This window comes from Labrus mixtus, chromosome 1, assembly GCF_963584025.1.
Source record: "Labrus mixtus chromosome 1, fLabMix1.1, whole genome shotgun sequence".
NCBI classification, from domain to species: domain Eukaryota; kingdom Metazoa; phylum Chordata; class Actinopteri; order Labriformes; family Labridae; genus Labrus; species Labrus mixtus.
The window spans coordinates 14,196,105-14,215,791 of NC_083612.1; the positions used below are offsets into that span (position 1 = coordinate 14,196,105).

The window sequence follows — 19,687 nt, forward strand, 5'->3', positions numbered from 1 at the left end:
GTTTTAAATGAACTACCATCCATTTGTATGAATGTGTACAGTATTTATGTTACATGTACTGCTCATTAGTCATAAGTTCAATGTGTTCTGTAATGTGTTTTTTCTAGTTTGCTTAATTATAGAAATGATTCTGACAGGGTTTAGTGACTTCTTGCTTCAGTAATGTAGGGAGGGATTCAATTATTTCTGGTATTTTTTTTACAGATCATCTTCAAGTCTCAGTTAACATCTCTCATTGCAGTCTGCTTCAGGACAGTGTTGACTTCTATCTTAAAACACATCTTTCTCTGTATATATGTTTAAGCACATTTCCTGTCTATTTGTCTTTTTCTCATGAACACTACAACTTTGATTTTACTATTTAACGGCAATGCGGCCTCACCCTTTCTGATAAGATCTCTTTGCATTTTAACTGAAGCTTAAGTCTGCACGCTGATGAAGCTCTACTGTTTAACCCATTACATCAGGTGCTTTTAACTTCATGGCAGATGTTACATGTTTGGCTTTTACATCACTGGAAATGTAACTCTTTTTTTTTTGCAACAAATGCCAGAAAGATCCTGACTCACATGATTTCCATCTGACTCTTCTCACAGAAACTGAACTTCAACTTACTCTTCAAAAACAAAGCTATCTTCATAAAAGTAGAAGATACAAACAATGCTCAAGAGATCAATCACTGTAGGAAATTTATTAAAAAAAGGACAACAACTCGTATTTCAAGCTTACAAAACAACAGCTTAATTTTTCTCTTTTTCAGAAGCATATGTAAAAAAGAAAACTCCAGCTGTGAGATAATTTCTCCTTCTGTACATCTGGACGCTGAGGTAGGCTGTAGTTATCTTACAGAGGTCATTTTTGGTCATAACAAGAACAAAATATTACAAAGCAAGCTGTCAGTTTTGAACAAGTTAAACCCTCGTGTTTAAATACAGACTGACTGAGGACTTTTATCCAGAGTAAATGTTGTGATGAAGTCTTCTTATCCTGTTAGGTTTTTACACTTTACTTCTGCAGTTCACACAGGGCGACTTCTGAATACTCTGTACACACTAATCTGAAATAATGTCTTCATCGTTTTGCACAAGTTTGTGTCTACAGGTACATTTGTTTCTGCATGATGGAATAGTTGAAATGAAAATTAAGTCAAATTGTGTTGTGTTGTACACTTTTGTGAGAGCCCACAGCTTAAACACAAAGAAGATTTTCCTCCAGTGAACACGAAGTGGGTTAGCACAGAGATGCTGTCGGAAAAATATGCCCAGGTTGTGAACATGGAAGAGTGAATAAAGCCCAGAGAGGAAACTCTTCTTCTAACAATACTTTCCATAACACGTGATTAACGCTGAACAATAAAACGGTTTTTGACGTATACATGTGTCACTCAAACCCCGCCTCCAAGAGGATTCTCTCGATTTTCATCCTGACATCGGCTTTTTTCGGAGCGGACAACTTTTTGAACAGTTTGACGAGGTTCATGAAATAGAACTCGTCACAGTCTTGAGGTTTGTCGAAGTTTGTCTGTACAGTTTGGTGACGTTTAAAAGACACGGGCTTCTCGGGTTCATGGCCACAGTCCCGGATGGTGAAGCCGCGGCTGCTGCTTGCTTCATGGCTGCTTTGGTCGTCTGAATCTGTACTCATGTTCAAATCTTCCAAGCCATCGTGGTTCCTCTGTGAAGGAAAGACAAACATTTTCAAAGATCAAATCTGTGAGGTCTAATAGCCAAATCACACAATCATGCAGAGCTGTGTTAGTTTATAAGGGGGAACTATTTATGATGAATAAGACAATGCTAGCTATCATTTATTTAACAAGTCTGTAAAACATGTTAATTGAGTTAAGAATGGCTTTCTTAGATGTTTGCAAAGAAGTTGTATAAACTTTATTTAATTGGTCCCTTATGTAAGGATATTTATCTCTAGATTCTATTACTCTTTAAACAAAGCCGCCTCCTTCTCTGTGCGTCTAATGACTGCACACGTACAGGATGCTGCAAGATCATTACCAAGTGCAGCGTGACTGAGGTAACTGTGCCTCTCTTTACACTCATTGCCCATACAGTCATTAAAAAGATAACTGATCCACAAAACTTAACAAGAGTTTTCATTTTTCACACAGAACAAAAAAACAAGCTGCATTGAAAGCAAGGATTGAAGTCACGTCCTGGAAAAAATCCTGAAGGTTTGCTTTGTGTTAGAAAATATGCATGAAACATGAGAGAGAAGACATTTACTCCATGAAAAAGAGTGTTACATATTTGCGTATGTGTTACATATTTGCATGAGCTCAGTCTTACCGTGCCTTGTGACGAGAATTCAATCGCCTCAGTGACCAGCAAAGGAGCCATCAGTCCCTCAGCTTGGGTTGACCTCTGGACATCCGGCTGATGGGCCTTGAGGCATGTCAACAGATGTTTCTTGAAATCTCTTTTACGGATCAGCGTTGCCGTACAGTACAAACAGTGGTAATGAGGCTGATTTCTGCACTGCAGTCCGCATTTGTGGATTGTGTACTCTGAGAAAAAGGACAACACATTTGATCATGAAAAAAGCAAGATCACCCTCTGCTCACCCTACTGGACAAACAGCGGAGCAGCTTCTCCAACAGACTGATACAACTCCGCTGTCACAAGGACAGACACAGGAAATCTTTCTTACCGAAGGCCATAACTCTGTACAACAGCTCACCTCATGCGAGCAGAGAACTGACATCATGATAATATCTGTCTCTCCATACTGTAATCTGGTAAATTTACAAATTATCCCTGCACTCATGTTCACTTCATTTGGCTGTCTACTCGCCGTTATATTGTATAGTTTCTGCTTATAACATGTCTACGCTCATGCACTTTAACTTATGTCAATACTGTCCATTTACAACTCTGTTTTTGCACATTTACATTTAATCTTTCATATTTAATTTACAACCATTTATGACTCTGATTTTGCACATTTACATTCAATCTTCCATATTTAATCTTCCTATTTAAGACTAGTAATGCTTAGTTAAATCCTGGTTGTATATATTCACATTCTTAGTTTTGATATCTTTAGTACTTATTTACTTTGTATTTAATATTATATTGTGTTTAGAATTGCTAACATTGTGTTTTTTACTCATATTGTGTGTTGGATAACCTGCTGCTGTTACGCCACAATGTCCCAGTTTGGGATCAGTAAAGTCATTCTATTCTATTCAATAATGACTGACAGACACAGCAACTTAAAAATGAAACAAAGAAAAGTATAATCCCCTTACTTCCTGCAAAAACGGCTCTCCTAAAATGATTTTCTAAATGCTCCCTGATTCTGGAGAGCTTTGTTGGCTTGAACTGAGCTGGTGCACAAAATGGACAATGGTATCTTGGTGGAGAGCAGCAGTTTTCACATCTCTTCAGAGGAGGATGGGAGAATCTCTTCTGGATTGAGACATGGTCCTGTGAAGTTTAAGAGAGGGACAAACACAGATATGAATCAGACATTGTAATTTAACTTTAAGCAAAAACTGTTTGACTCTCTGACTCTTCAGAATCACATTTTCATGGCTGCTAAATCAGCTAACTTTGTATAGCTGCAGATTAATGTTGATGTTTGTATCATGGACATTTATACATTTGGCATTTTTAAGGTAACAGTATTTTTTAATGGATTTCTCCATTGAGTTCATAACAAATACACATTACTCTGGTTAGCACATACACTGTTATATAAAGTCTATTAGCCTTAGCTAATTAGCTACGTGCAAGTGGGCTAGCAAGACAATTGGCTTACAACTTTTTCAAGAAGACAACTTCTCTGAAGAATTCAGTCTACATGACTTAAAATAAACAAGTTTAACACGACAGTCAGTCATTTGTGGATTAATATAATTATAAAACGGTGAAGATAGTAGCCTACTTCTAGCTTATGCTCCATTGTTTCCAGAGAAAAGATGAAGAACTCCTTTCGTCAAAGTTGTTGTTTTCTTTTTTTCTTCTTTTTCACGTTTTTTCTATCGTCTTCTTCTGAGTCAATATGTTATTAGCAAACCAGCCAACAGACGCATTAGCGCCGCCTACCGGACGAGAAGCATAGTCAATTAAATTCCCCTCCAACATGTTTCTTACAACATCAATAATTTACATTTTAAAAGCCGGTTTTTATTTTTTATTTTTATTTAACCTTTATTTATCCAGGAAAGTCTAATTGAGATTAAAAACCTCTTTTTCAAGGGAGTCCTGGCCAAGAGGCAGCAAAAGTTACACAGTTACACTCACAACATACAGACAGCTATTAAAATTATAAAAAACAGTTACAAGTAAATTAAAATTATAAAAAACAGAGACAAGTAAATTAAAATTATAAAAAACAGAGACAAGTAAATTAAAATTAGAAAACAGTTACAAGTAAAGGAGGTCGTCTCAAGCGCTCTCAGCCTGGATTTAAAAGCAATTGCAATTATTTTAACTGTATAAACACGTTAAAGATTTGAATTCTCATTAGATGAAATAAAGATGTGCTATGTAGAAAAGTAGTTCCTCATTGTCACAAACGCTCCAAATGTAAATTATATTTTGTCATCTCTTTGATTACATTTATTAGCAAACAGGATACATTAAGAATCAATGTTCACATAAATCTGTTTTATGCATTCCTGCCAACATGGTCAGGGCACTATGAAAGTTATAGAAAAGCGCAATCAACTGTGCTCAAGTTGACCCCTGTTAAAAAAAACAGTTTTAGCTACTTTTTGCAGAGCTTGTTTAGCCAGTCTACCCTCATCATTGTAGTATCCCACATAAACAAAATACACATGCTGTTGTAATGCGGGAAGAACCTGTAACACTGTGCTTGTTGAGAACAGAAATGTAGCACATCTTAAATATTATATTTATTTCTCTTTTCTTAACCCATCTCAGGGCTGAAAAACAGTCATTTTTAATCTGAGAGCATCCCAAGATAATGAATGTTAGTCCTAACTTTTAAACCAGGTAATAAGATAGCAGCCAATTTTCACTTGTTTAAGGTTTGCTCTAATGTGTACTTTTTTTATATATCTGATCATATCCACCCTGAGTTCAAACGTCATATTAACATGTATTGTTTGGTTTCCTGATGATGCAGTGAAGAGAATCCAAACACAGAAACTTCAGTTTTACTTCAGACAATGTAAAAACTGTTTCACCTTTGAGTGAATTTATTTTGAATGGAGTCAGTTTTTCCTTTTCATATGTTTGCTGTTTACTAAATTGAAAAACGAGCTTGAAGAACAAAACCCATTATTCACATCATAACCAATTATTGACCTCTATATAATTCAGTCACTTCTTGGAATACTGACGTTTGAGCTGTTTCCTGGTAATTTCTTTAGCGTCAATCCAGTCACATCACATGCTGTCTTTAACAAAATGTGTGTGACAAACATTGTTTATCTTTTAATGCTCAATGGTGCATGAGAAAACACTCACAGGGGTGGTATAATAAAACTTGAATACTTTTGTGAGCATTAAACATCAAAAAATCACCTCGAATTCAGCTGCACTTTCAGTCTATAAATCTGGACATCTCCTGGACAGCGAACAGCACTGAACATAAACCAAAGTAAGAATGAAATCAAACATAATCTTTTTATACTGGTTTCAGCAGTATACACTGAAAAATAAATATTTGGCCGAAGAGGGTACTAAAATGAAAGTTAATATTCAATTTGAGAAATTGTAATAACAGTGAAATATCTTTGAAAATTGTTGTTAACAAGAACATTTTGCAAGATCTAATATAAATAAAGAGGTTTGCTATATGCAGAGATCACAGCATTATAAATATGTGGAATCAATTGTGTATTTTGTATTTTTTTTCCATATAGAAATACAATAAAAACATAAAGTAAGATTTGAATTCAGACAAAAGAAGACTGAACACAACATTTTGACTGCACATTGCTGTAAATTGAGACCAAAAGAGAAAACATGACAAACGCAGCCAGCAGATGGCAGTCATGAGTTTCTAATAACTTTGATTGAACAATAAGTGCAGGACAAAATGTGCAGAAAACACTTAACTAAACAAACTTTTCAGTTTTGTTTCAAATGTACAACCTTAAGAGAAATGTTGTATTCAACGCAACACTTCTCAGCTCATAGCTCTTGTGCTTCACCAAACATTATCCAGAAACTGCATCACACGGCCAGATTGGAGAGTAGATTTCTTGAATTAACTGCGAGCAGACTGCAGTCATGCAGAAAATCTGGCATTTATGGAAATACAATCAGATTAAACATGAAGAATGAAGGGTGACACAGATGTGACTGTTTTGAAAGTCTGAGGTGAAATGTGACGACGTTACAAGTAAGAGTGGGGAAAAATCAGAGCAGAACACAGTGTACAGTCAGAGGAGTAAGATCACAGAGTCACATCTGACAGCTTCATGAGACATTCATATGTGGGACTGTGCAATATTTGTTGTGCACATGATTCACCACATTGTCAGGTTCATGTCAGGAAACACAGGGACACAATCTCTACCTATATATGTGAGCTAACTAATGATGTGTTTAAAAAATAATTGACGCACACCCATTATGACTGAACGTGTGAGACACAATAATGATGTGTGTTTGTGTGCACACTGATCAGGACATTCATCTATCACAATTACTTCACACTGATATATGAATATGAAAAAGAACAAGGCCATTTACAGCAAAATCAATGTCTGCGGCTGCCAAATACAGAAAACAAATGTTTTAGAAAGTTTCATTACATAAAGACTCTCCATCTTGTGTGTCATTATTACGTCAAAAACAACAGCATTGTGTTGATTTTCACTATCTGTGTCTAATGAGACGTTTTGTTGCATAACACGAGGGCCAGTAGATTCTTCCAAAGAGTATTTCCACATCAAACCATATTATTAACATGAACCCATTTTATACATCACGACCTTCTATTTTACATTATGTTATACTTGTTCTTCACTTGACTTCAGAGATAATCAAAGTACTTTTTTTCCTTACATCTGATAATTATACCTTTAAACTTAACATTTTAAAAACAAACATTTGATGATGTTATATGTCACAATAATTGATTTAGATTTAGATCTATCTGCTCCTACACTGCGCTGTATAACAACTGCTTGCACAGCTCTTAGTTTCAGTTCCCAGATATATAACTCTGCTATGTCATTATTCTTAAAAATATATATAATGTGCCAGTGAAGTTCTTTATGGTGATGATACTTCAATGAGCCCAGTGCTTTGCTCTGCCCCGTTGAGGGATGGGAAATATTAACATTGAGAATGTACAATATTTTGCAAAGGGGTGCTAAATCTCCTGACTTTATAGCAGACTTTGATCTGCAGACAGTGGATTATTGACTATTCATAATGTATTGATATTTTATTGAGGTTGTTTTTTTAATTGTTTTGTATTGTTTGTTCTCCCCACTCCAGCACCTCATTTCATTGTACAGCTGTGCAAGGATGATACAGGCGTTCTGATTGTGACAAGATTTAAAATTAACAATTTTTTTACTTCAAGTTAATTATATGAGTATTTCATATTGGAATTTATGTGATATATTTAAGTATTCCTTAGTATCCTCAAACAGAAGTAGACTATCTCTCTCTTACTAGACCGTTCCTGAGTGCTGTAGCATTGAATTTGGTCTTTGATATTTATGTATCTTTTCAGCTTTTGGCACCATTAGACATAATTATGCCACCAATCTCGTAACTGATGTATTGCATTAGAATATTGAGTTATAGAGGAAAACTGGTCACGCTAAATATTCCTCAAATCAGACGATATTGTTTAAAGTGCCTTTGTAAGCATGTCTAAGTGTAAAGCAGATGTGAAATAAATGATCACATCTTGGAGACAACAAAATAAGTGATTCACAGTAAAGGTCTTCTGCCACTAATTTAATAATTGTGTGAAAACATGATAAGGTATCTGTACTACACTCTCATAGCCATGAATTTCTCTGTGTGACATTTAAAGGTGATGATAATGCTGTAAAATCACATGCTGGTCAAATGAGAGAGACTAGAGAGAGTTTTGGTGTGAAATGTTGATCAATCAGAGAAGTGCATTCATCTAAGCTTGACACCACTGAAACATTTTCACAGGATTCTGCCCATGAATACAAAAGTGTTTGTGCAATTTGATGTAGCAGATTTCAGGAAAATCTGAAAAATCTGGAAAATCTCAGTTTACAAATTGGCAGAGGAAAAGCTGCACCAAACTATGAATAGAAATCTTAATAGCTGAACTGAATGCCACACTTGGCGACTTCGTCTTCATAGTTGAGGTTCTCGAGGGTGTAAACCCCAACACAAGTAATATTTTGGTGCAACCTCAGGAAACTGTGTCATGGAGTTGGTTGGGACATTTCAAAACAAAACAGAGGTCAGCTGCAGGATGATGAAATTAACACCACAGCAATGTCTGTGAGTGAGCAGACTTTGCAGTTTGTTCTATATGTCCCTGCTCAGACCCTGTGAGGGCAGAGTGCAGGTGATCTTATCTTCTTTATCATGGGTATAGTGAGAAGTGTCTCATAACACTGGCGCAATAACAATGCAGCCATGAAAACATGAGACTCTGACAGGTCATCTGCACTATTCCCACAACACCAAGATGGCCTATAATTAACATGTGCATGTTAAGGTCCAAGTAGTAAAATGCCTTGCCTCCTATAGATTAAATAAGAGTACTATGTCACCGACAAGTGAACTGCATAATATTGATTATTATTTCGGCTTTTGGCAACCCTGTCATGAGTATTTACTTATTTTCAGAGTGTTTTTCCTTCTCTGTGGGGATTTTATGTAATTTCTATTTGGACATTGGACTGTGGCCTCTTTTTTCTCAAATAATAATCAATGGCATCCGTTCATTCAACAAAGATTGCTATTAAGTAGAACTTGAGTAAAAGTAAAACCAACACAATTTAAAAATATTTGTAAAAAAAAAAAAAAAAAACAGACGTCCCAAAGCAGAGGTAAAGATGTAAAGAATCGATGTCTGAGGATAACTTTGAATATTTGTCTATTGTTATTTTTTACTTTTCTCTGCTTTTTATCTATTTGATGTAAAGCACTTTGGTCAGTTCTGTTGTTTTTAAATGTGATCTATGAATAAAGTTGGATTGGATTGGATTGGAAGAGAATTAGTTTTGTGTAAATGTAAGCGTTCTAATGTAGTATAATATTTAGTTGAAAAGCAAAATCCAAGTATATTTCATTTTTGTTAGTATACATCATTTAAAAACAACAATGTGGTACAAACCTTTTATGCAACAAAACAGTACACACTGAATAACCACATCTCATTCTGCAGTGGGAGGCGGTGTATGAAAATGAAAATGTTACTCGTATTCATTTACTTTTCAACATACTTTCATCTTAGCTAATAGCAGACTGAAGATGTTTGTATAGTAAATTGAAGAACATCCAGCAAATCAAAAAAGAAAGTGTTGGGAAAAAAATGTCATAAAAGCAATAGTGGAAAAATAATGTTATAATAACGAGTTGTGCATTAATGTCTAATTACACTTCACAAGATAGCCTTTATATAAGTATTCATTCTGAAAGTGGCCCCTGTGAGAGATGAATCACACTCATCTGGAGCTAATCTTATATATCGTATAATTGTTTAATCTTATATATCGTATAATTGTTTTAAGTAAAGCCAATCAAATTTTGTAACATTAAAAAGCAATACCTACAAGTGGAACTATGATCGATTGTTAAATTACACAACATTCATGTAAAGAGAAAGGAAGGTTAGTACAACAAGTCCTTTTTTTTCCTATGTTTTTTTTTTGCACAAAATATTTAAATTACATCATGGGGTTTGAGCGTAGTATAGAGAAAAGCAGAGTGGGTGAGAGGGCAGAGGGAGGAAGTGGGCGGGAGCAGCGGTCACTCTCGCTCGTGATTGGTGCGTCTGGATTCTCCGTGCGGCTCGAGGTGTTTAAATAGCCAATCACGGAGCTCTGTCTGCAGTATGTGTAGCAGTTGCAGCGAGCAGCCGGTTCTTTCTCGGTGGAACATCGCGTCCGAGCGACACCTCCGTCTCTGCACTCACCCCTTACTCACTTAACTCAAGTGCCATGGAGGAATCGAGTAGTTGACGTTTCCTTTTGTAACCTTCTCTTTTTAAGCTTTCTTCCCGTCTGATCACTCAGATCCCCGAACCGGTTTTTGTTAACGTTTTTTTTGAACTCCCCGTGACCGACATCTGCAACCATCCGAAATCATGAAGTACATCATCGGCATCGGCGGGTGAGTGCTGCTGCTGCTGAATGAATGGAGGGGGAAGCTAAGGGAAGCTAACCGAGGCTAACCGAGGCTAACCGAGCTGCTGCTAGGCCCGACACACGTGGAGAGGACGGTCGTGACATCTGCTGAATTGTTGCTTCGTCTTTGTGATCTGTCCAGAAACCAAAAATGTCAAGTTTTCGTTGAATATGTTGTGTAAACACCGAACCGTCTCTGGAAAGCTAAGTGTTATAAACATGTCATAGTGATAAGTAAAACCCACCACATGTCCGGTTGACGCACCCTAATGTAGACATGTAAACCTTAAATCAACAAAACGTAGACATTTTCACCTTAACGTGGAAAAAAAAACGATGCTAATGTTATTATTTACTTGTTTTAAATGTGCAATTTTGCCTAATATCTGTGTTAAATATTAAAATATCATGTGCCATTATATATATATATATATATATATATATATGTGTAACTTGACCGCCAAAAGTGTGTCCACATGCCATATACGAGGGTTTATCATTCACTACACAACTCCTACAATAAAGGTTGGCTCATTCATTGGTTTATTGCTTTGTTTCATGCAGTGTAACCAATGGAGGGAAAACCACCCTCACCAACAGACTGATCAAGAACCTGCCCAACTGCTGTGTTGTCCATCAGGATGACTTCTTCAAGGTGAGCCGCATACACACACACACACACACACACCCACACCTCTACTTTTAATGTTGTGATGTAGTAAACCTAAAGGGATTGCTCTGAGTAACGCATGTTAAGCGGGTGTTTACATTTTGCTGCCTGTGCTACAAGATAAAAGTTTGATCTAGTGTGTAAAAACACGTGTCAGAGCCTAACATGCAGCAGCAGAGTGTAGTGGTATGTACCTTGGTACATCTTTATCAATGTATGTTTCAGCCCCAAGATCAGATTGAAGTTGGTGAAGATGGCTTTAAGCAGTACGATGGTAAGCCTGGGTTTTTAATGAAAGGGTATGTGTGTGTGTGTGTGTCTGTTTGTTCGTGTCTTGTGTGTTTGCTCTTGCTGTATTGTTTAATTTGTAATCTGCATGCCATATAATCAAGTTCAAACACTAAACATGTGTTTCTTAATTGCTCTTTGCAATTTTCTATACGCTTCTTTTTCCTGCCTTGCCCCCCCACCCTGTTTTGCTCTCCAGTCATCACTGCTTTGGACATGGACGCCATGATGAGTACGATCTACGCATGGCTGGAGAACCCGGTGAAGTTTGAGAAGTCTCATGGCGTTAACAACACCCTGGATACTGAGATCGTCCCAAAGTCTGACAATAAGGAGGAGGAGACTCACATCCTTATCGTCGAGGGCTTTCTGCTTTACACTTACGAGTAAGAATGATCGCTCACAACATTCCTGTGTGGTTCTAATTGTAAAGAAGTATTTCCAGTAAACGTTGATTTGCCCCCCCCCCCGCAGACCTTTGATCGACGCGCTGAACCAACGTTACTTTATTTCCATCCCGTACGAAGAATGCAAAAAGAGGAGGTGGTAAGTGATCGATTGTTACACCTTCCTTCTTTCCTCTGTAGTCTAGTTGTCGTTTATTACCTTTTCGTAATTGCTGTGCCACTCTGCAGCTCTAGGAACTACACTGTGCCAGACCCCCCCGGCCTGTTCGATGGCCACGTCTGGCCCATGTATTTGAAACACAAGAACATCATGGAGGCAACAAATGTTGACGTCTGTAAGTCTCATTTTTCAGTTCTTGTTTTTACTTGGTTGGCATACAGATGCACTTTCCTTCCCAAAGTTATGCGTTTCTCTGAATGATCAAGTGTTTTATTTGCCCTTTCAGTGCAGCTAGATGGAACCAAGTCGAAGGAACAGCTGTTCAACTTCGTCTATGGCCAGATCCTGAACAACATCCAGAAGTCACAATAAAAACAAAGGTACACAAACGGTCTGACTTTGCTGATACAAAATCTCTCCATCAATCCAAAGGTTTCTAAACTGGTTTGCTCTTTCTGTTGCAGGTCAAACGATCGGCTAAAAGGAGCATATACTCAGCCTGCGAGCAGAAGACCACCTTGCCTTACGTTCCTACCTGGCAGCTCATACAGCTGACTGCAGCAAACTATTTTGTAAATGTTTTTAACTGGCGGCATCCAATGCTGGCATGATTTTATATCTTCTATATTTATTGCTTTGTTACAGCCTACACTCGGAAGTGATAATGGATATGTTCAGAGGATGGTTGCACTTAGTTGCTTGAGTCAATAAACGAGCCTCCTGCCAGTCCTTTTGTTATTGTGATTATTTCAAAGAGATTCGGCCCTTTTCTCTTAACACTGAAGGTAGTAAACGCAGCAATATCTAACTTATGTATGGGGTTCACTTGCTGTCCTTGATAATGTTACGGTTTAGTTCCAGTGAGCAGACGGCTTTTGCTATCTCGCTCCCAGGCAGCAGTTGGTTTTGGTGATAAGTTGTATCACAAGGTTAAACCTCGTGACCTCACGTTCAGAGCATGAGTCTTATCCTTATTCAGACACCCACGTGCTATTTCCCTGGAAGTGTTACGTTCAAATCAAACATACGCGGCCCTTTAACTTTCAGATATAACACTTGGTATAATCATGCTCATAAGTCAAAGTACTGGTAATTGCATGATATCATACATGTAAGAGTATAAAGTGTTATATTTGATCTATACATAAAATACAGTGAACTATATATAAACTTTGTTTTAAGTAGTCTTAAAAATAATTGAAAGCCTCCTGTTAGTTTGTTTGGGTACGTTGATACTGTAATAAAAGGCTACACTATCAAGTTTGTTGGCAGAAAACCAGCATCACTTCACTGGATGCAAGCCAAGCAGACCTTCGCTTGGAAAAAGTGGTAAAAATAAATTATGCTGAGTGACCAATTTTCAACCCTACACCAGGCTTCTTAAGAGAATGTCTTTTGAAGCAGATTTATTTGAAAAAGCTGCTTATTCCCAGTTTCAATAAATAAGCTCATCCTTATTAGATTGCCCACAAAGCTGTGGTAACAATTGTGGTTGTAGAATATGTTAATACTGCGAGCATACATATTTACCACTGTAAAGCGTCCTTGGGTTCCTTGAAAGGCACTATATAAATCCAAGTTATTATTTATTATTATATAAAATCTCTATGTATTTGTATATACCAATGGATTTATGTGTCTCTACACACAAGTGGTTCTCAGCTGGTATAGCCTCAGGACCCAACACCAAATTCATGTACATTGCGACCACATTTTTGTTAACCAGATCTATTTAATGAAAAATTGTACAGTTTGAACCTCTGAGGATATAAAACGTGATAGATCAAAATGATCACTTTTAAAAAGCGCTTCACCAGGTGCCAGTGGACTGGTCTTGTGGTTGCTTAGCGCCCCTCTTGTGCGGAGGCTTTCGACCTCGGGGGGAAGGGGGCCTGCATTCGGAAGCTGACTTTGGACTGTCCTTTGTCCTGTCTCTCCAATAAAGACACCAAGAGCCAAAAAATAAAGTGACATTGTGACACTTTTTTCCAGCGACACATTTGCGACCCAGTGAAAACGACTCTGCGACCCACTTTTGGGTCCTGACCCACAAGTTGAGAACCACTGATGTACAGTAGATCAATGTGACACAGTGAGCGTCTGTGTGTCATGTATTCAGCTGCACTGGTAGAGAAAGATTCTAAATGTAACATGACTCTTAACCAGCCACAGTGCAGTTACGTAACAACACAACAATGCATTAAGAAGAGGTTATGGGTGTTTGATGGAAAAATACAGATGAAATGTAAAGACAACATCGAGACAAAGTCTGAATCTATTTGAGTCATGGCTGTGCTGGGCCCCTCTGAGGGAGTGAAATCGTTTTTTCACACATCCTTTCTACACTTCGGAAAAAGCACACATTATGTAACGTTACTATAGACATGTATGGAAGTAGGTCAGAGCTGTATGGAAGTTAGAGGGAAAAAAAACTCTGGCCTGAACTGGCCTATATGTGACAAGTTGTTTTGTGACACTTAGACGTCCGGCACAAGTTTTCTTTCTCTTGTGTAATAACTTCACATCTTAAATTACCAGTTGCTGCCTGTTATGTAATAACCGAAGTAAAGAAAAGTCCATCTGCTGGTTTTTTCGACTAGCAATGAAACTAGCGAGCCTTTTAAAACAATCTCTGTTTTATTTTTCGATCTGATGCCTGAATTATTTTTCCATTTAATAGTCACTTTTTTGCCACTGCTGGATGTGTCACTGGAATAAAAAATAAGCCTGAATGTTGATATTACGCTGCATGCAGGACAAATGGAGGTCTGACTAAGACAAAGACACGTGTTGGATTATTCAGAGAGCACAAAGACGCTCCTGTGGGTTTCTCTGCGTCCAGACAGACTGCAGGATTGACACACCTGCATCTCTGCAGCAACGCCCCCCCCCCCACACACACACACACACACACACACACACACACACACACACACACACACACACACACACACACACACACACACACACACACACACACACACACACACAGATGGTGAACATCTGTCTTATAAAGGCTGTTTTGTTTCAGATTGTGACTTATAAAGCAGATAGTTTGGTTTGATTTCGTCATATTAATGCATTTCTATGGCCTGAAATGACTTCTCTGCATTTCCTCCACCCATTCCCCTTTTGATGCATTACAAATATCTGCTGTTTGTGTCCTCACACACATGAATGTTCACATCTGTGTGAACTTCCGGCTTTTCTGGTGTGGCCTGTGATTGTTGACAAGAGGTTTCATTCATTCTCCGACTCTTTCACAAAACCAAAGACAAAAACAATACGTGGTTTATATGATTTGAACTTTAGAATATGGTGTTTACAACTTTTAAACTCAAGTTACATGTTGTTAGTAAGATGTTGTGTGGACTTTGTTTGACTTCAGTACTTCTGTACTTACAAATATAGAGGAAGGGGGGAGAGAGAGATAGTGAGTGGGAGATCCTGTTACGCTCCCATTCATCGTTTGGAATTTACTGCAGCATAGTTTAGTGTCAGAAGGAAAGCAAACATCAACATACTGCATATCATTTGTCTACAATGCAATCTTTTTAACTTGCACATCTTTTCAAAAGTTGGATTTTGTTTTCTTTGTTAGCGAAAGTCATGAGTAGATTTTCAGCTTCTCAGTGTTCTCCGTGCAGATTCTTGCATAAAACTAAGTACTCTGTGTCCTAACGTCCTCAAATGGCTCACCTTTTTTCAGAGAAACTCATTACTTTGATGCCAGAAACCATTTTGAGCTGGTGTTAATTTCCTCAGATGGCATCTAACTCATTTTAAAATGGGTGTTACTTCACAGCGTGTACTAGCGGGCCGGTCTAGACGTAAATGTGAGAGATAAGCAGTTATGTAACGTTGACTGCTGCTGGCAAGGCCCCCCTTTGGAAGAAAAAAAAGGAAAGACTGTTTCATTGTGGACAAAGACAGGGCTGCTGAAGACCCACAGACCTCTACCCTTCTGTTACACTTAGCTTTCTGTGGCTTCTATTTCTATGCACAGAAATGCGTTGTTTTCTGCACGGTCAGCCAAAAAAGTTGAAATATAAAAGCAATATGCTTGAATAGTATTTTTCAGAAAAAGTTGTTTTTTTTGCATAAACTAGGTCACAGTGAACTCATTGTCCACAGAACCAATATCTCATGGGCCAATAGCACCATGGTGATAGAAGACATCGTCCACTGACACCCGTACCGCCTCTGGACTGCAGCGAACCCTGCAGTTTTCTAAACCACACCAACAACCACACTATGAGGGCTCCAGTTCTGGCTCTTTCTGGATTTGTTTGTGTACATGAGTGTGCCTTGTGTCTGTGTTTCAACCGTCTACTCACACACACACACCTCTCCACACACAGTGCATCCAAAAAGCAGAGGAGGAAGCAACAGTCTGCTGTGGTTGACTCAAATAGAGCACATAAACAACACCGTAAATCCTCCCTTCAGACCTCTAACTCCATACAGTTAAGGTTTGGATTATCACATCTCCACCTCACACAGGTCAGACAGGACATGGCCGTGAAACCGCTAACCATCCTGACCGTGGAGGTGACTGCAACTCTGTGGCCGGCTGTCTGAAAACAGCTTCTTTGTCCTCACAGTGTTGCAATGCCTCCTTTATCATATGTCCCCCTTTTCTTCTGTAACCCAACAAAAGAAAACAACAAGGAAAGATGGGCTGTATTTATTTAAACGAAGCATCCTTTAGAACCTGTTTGCCTCTTGTAAATGAAATACAATTCAAAGTGAATTAGGTAAAGCTCCTTTAAGGAGTATTTCACTGGTTATGCAACAGACTGAAGTTAATACAAATGTCTCTTTATGGCCTACAAAAGCCATCAAAACCATCAAAGACATGATTGAGTATTTCTATATTGTTATTATTGATGCCGAAGGGAGGTTGCAGACAAAGGGATTAACCTAACTCTGAAGAAATTGTCTTTATTTGACATTTTCTATAGCAAATATGTTTTAGAGTGATATGTTTGACTGTTAAAAGACAGCAGGATGACATTTTTTGTGGAAAAACAATACTCACATAAGTCCATCCATCCATTATTTAAACCGCTTTTCCCATTCATGGTGGCGTGGGGCTGGAGACGCGAGAGGCAGGGTAAACCCTGGACTGGTCACCAGTCAATCACAGGGGCTGACATATAGAGACAGACAACCAGGCACCCTTACATTTACACATACAGGCAATTTAGAGTCACCATTGAACCGACTGAGCATGTCTTTGGACTGCGAGAGGAAGCCAAATGCAAACTCCTGTTCGAAAGGAATTTGCATCAGGCACCTTCTCTGTAACCACTGCACCACCATGCTGCCCTCTTACACTTGATGAGAGATAAGACTTTCTACAGAGGCACCAAAGTTATCACAAAACAAACATTCAAAAGACATTTTGAACAACATTTTTTAAAACTTACAAAACCTCGGGATCTGATGTAAAAGGATATTAGCCCATTATGTGGGCCACAATTAAACCATTAAAGTCTGTGTGCGGTGAAAGCACAGACACAATAAAAAGCATTGTGCCATTTGAAGTGTGCAATTTTCTTGGTTACAGCAAACACTTGGCATGCTGTACAGCGGTAAAGATTTTCTCTAAGAATATGGCTAGTAAATGTTCTTTTATGGAGCCATATGCTTTGTTATGGCGAGAAAGTTAAGTGACACATTTAAGTGAAGTAGGTTGTGATTTGTTGTTTTAAAAAAAATAATGATTACACATGTACAGGAAAGAATCCACAAAGAGATAAGAGGTTCTACTTTGGGTAGCCAAAATCAACACAAACTGAAAGTTCCTCACAGGAGCTTTATCATAAATGACAGATTAAAATATACCTTCAAGATCTCTTGTTGTTTTTGAGGATACATTTGCAACCATTGAACCCCTTGAACTTCTAGATTTGACCACAGAGGAAGGCAGAACTTTTTGTTTTTGGTCTCCACAATACACTGACCCACTTTCAGAAGAAGAAAACTAGCAGCAACAAGCGGTGCAAAAGGCATTTATATAAGTAGCCATTATACTTGAAGATGCTCTGTAAACAAGTCAAACAAAACCCAAAGTCAAGGTACTTTTACATATGTCCTCCTGTTTTCTTCCGCAACCCCACCAAAGAAAACAACAAGGAAAGACAGGCTGCATTTATTTAATCAAATCATCTTTTCCCCCAACCACAACTACACTGCTGTTCAAAGCCTCCTCCTCCTCCAGTTTCTATATTTACTACTTTTACTAGAGCCTAAGAGGAGCCAATGAAACCAGCCATTCATGCCATAAAACCTTTTGTGACGTTTGGAGGACTTGTTTTGAAAATGTGACATCTAAAGCCGACATGGTGAGCTGAGCTGCGTTAATGCTGCACCTGTGAGGCTCGTGTGAAAACAGCTTTTCACCTTCTGTGTGGCTCACCCGTCTGTCTGTGTTTACCCAGAGCGGAGCATGAGTTTGGAGGAATTATACCACAGTCCAGACACAACAAGACAACACGTACTTAGAGTTAGACACTTAAATGGTGCACCACTTGCTTCAACACAGAGGTGGTGGAAGAAGTACTCAGATCATTTACTCCAGGAAAAAATAGCAATACCATAATTTGAAAACACCCAAGTTCTGTGCAGTTTAAGTTTTGGCGAAAACACAGAGTTATATAAGCATTTAAAGGTCAGTGTAGTTAGTTGTTTAAGCTTCACATTTGTCTTTTTTTGTCTATATTTAATTATTGGATTTTTACCACATATATATGAACATATGGAAACTTTAAAACCCCATGGCCCCCCAATGCTGCAGCTTTTTACACATTTGATTAAGAATTTGGGGTAAACTAACCTAACATTTAAATATCTATTTTTTATTTGAACAAATTAATTAACAGATGCATTGTAAAATAAAATAAAAATCTGTGGCCTGGTGAAAATATCCCCAAATTATCAAGACCTTTAATATTTAGTTTTTTCATTTATACGTAATTAAAAGATACAAAGAACATTAAAGGTAAAATAAAGAAATGCCTCATTATTTCCATGTCCTGCTCCTTAATACATCTACCAAGATACATTTCACAGTAAATCAAATCATGTGCATTCAAACTGACAGCTGTAGTTACTTGTTATTTCACAGAATATAATTCCTCATCCAACAACACACTACATATAATTTGTAAAACAAGTTGTTCCTTATCCTTTGGCTGTATATTTCATCTGGGATATATTTCAACTGTCCATTAAAAAAAAAAAGAAAAACTAAATGACTCCAAGGGCTCAAAAATACCTCTTGAAAAAATCTTACAATAATGTTTTTTGGAGCAGAACTTTGTTTTATCTTTCCTTCCTCATTTTCACGTTTTTCTTTCCACTTGACAGAAGTCCCATCATTTTGCACATTCCAAAATAAAATTCTCTAAACAAATCACGACCAGGCAAAATCAATGGCCAGCTTCTTGCATATAAAACATTACATAATGCATTATCTTGGAGGCCCAGGGCGCTGATATGGGGCCACAAAATCTCATTTTGCTCTGTGGACTTATGCATGTAAACTGAACCATGTAGAGATAAAGCTATTGTACAGATTGCCAGTTTGTTGAATTCTAACAGTGCGTGATATTTAGTTAGTGGATCATGTGTTTTCTCAAATCAATTAATGCAGCCATGAGATCAGTTTCGTAGAGTGAGAAGTGTCATACAATAAAAACACTGAAGTTTTTAGTTACTTTCTAGAGTATGTTGGGGCCCTAGGCAAAAAACAATTGGGGGGCCTTCCAACCAATGTCAGCAGGGAAAAGAGAGTTCTATGAGATGGGAATCCTACCGTCACTGCAAAAGTTTTGCAAATTTGCAAATTTTTCACCACTGCTTTGGGG

At 37.8% G+C, this 19,687-nt stretch overlaps 2 protein-coding genes across 3 annotated transcripts; one reads left to right on the forward strand and one right to left on the reverse strand.

The window, feature by feature from the left end:
- Positions 1 to 703: 703 nt before the first annotated feature.
- LOC132966558 (uncharacterized) lies at positions 704 to 4,031 on the reverse strand. Its single transcript, XM_061033861.1, has 4 exons — positions 3,901 to 4,031; positions 3,263 to 3,440; positions 2,301 to 2,518; positions 704 to 1,674 (listed from the first exon to the last, which is right to left on the reverse strand). Exons 1-4 carry the CDS (start codon positions 3,916 to 3,918, stop codon positions 1,381 to 1,383), a joined length of 708 nt encoding a protein of 235 aa, XP_060889844.1. The 5' UTR covers positions 3,919 to 4,031; the 3' UTR covers positions 704 to 1,380.
- A 5,959-nt stretch (positions 4,032 to 9,990) lies between these two features.
- On the forward strand, positions 9,991 to 12,539 carry mibp2 (muscle-specific beta 1 integrin binding protein 2). 2 transcript variants are annotated; one of them, XM_061033632.1, is made up of 8 exons: positions 9,994 to 10,274; positions 10,853 to 10,943; positions 11,184 to 11,232; positions 11,446 to 11,632; positions 11,721 to 11,792; positions 11,882 to 11,988; positions 12,100 to 12,193; positions 12,278 to 12,539. In XM_061033632.1, exons 1-7 carry the CDS (start codon positions 10,249 to 10,251, stop codon positions 12,183 to 12,185), a joined length of 618 nt encoding a protein of 205 aa, XP_060889615.1. In that variant the 5' UTR covers positions 9,994 to 10,248; the 3' UTR covers positions 12,186 to 12,193; positions 12,278 to 12,539. The 2 variants fall into 2 exon arrangements, with proteins under 2 accessions (XP_060889624.1, XP_060889615.1); XM_061033641.1 differs by lacking the exon at positions 11,184 to 11,232 and having other exon boundaries at positions 9,991 to 10,274.
- The last annotated feature ends 7,148 nt before the right edge of the window (positions 12,540 to 19,687 follow it).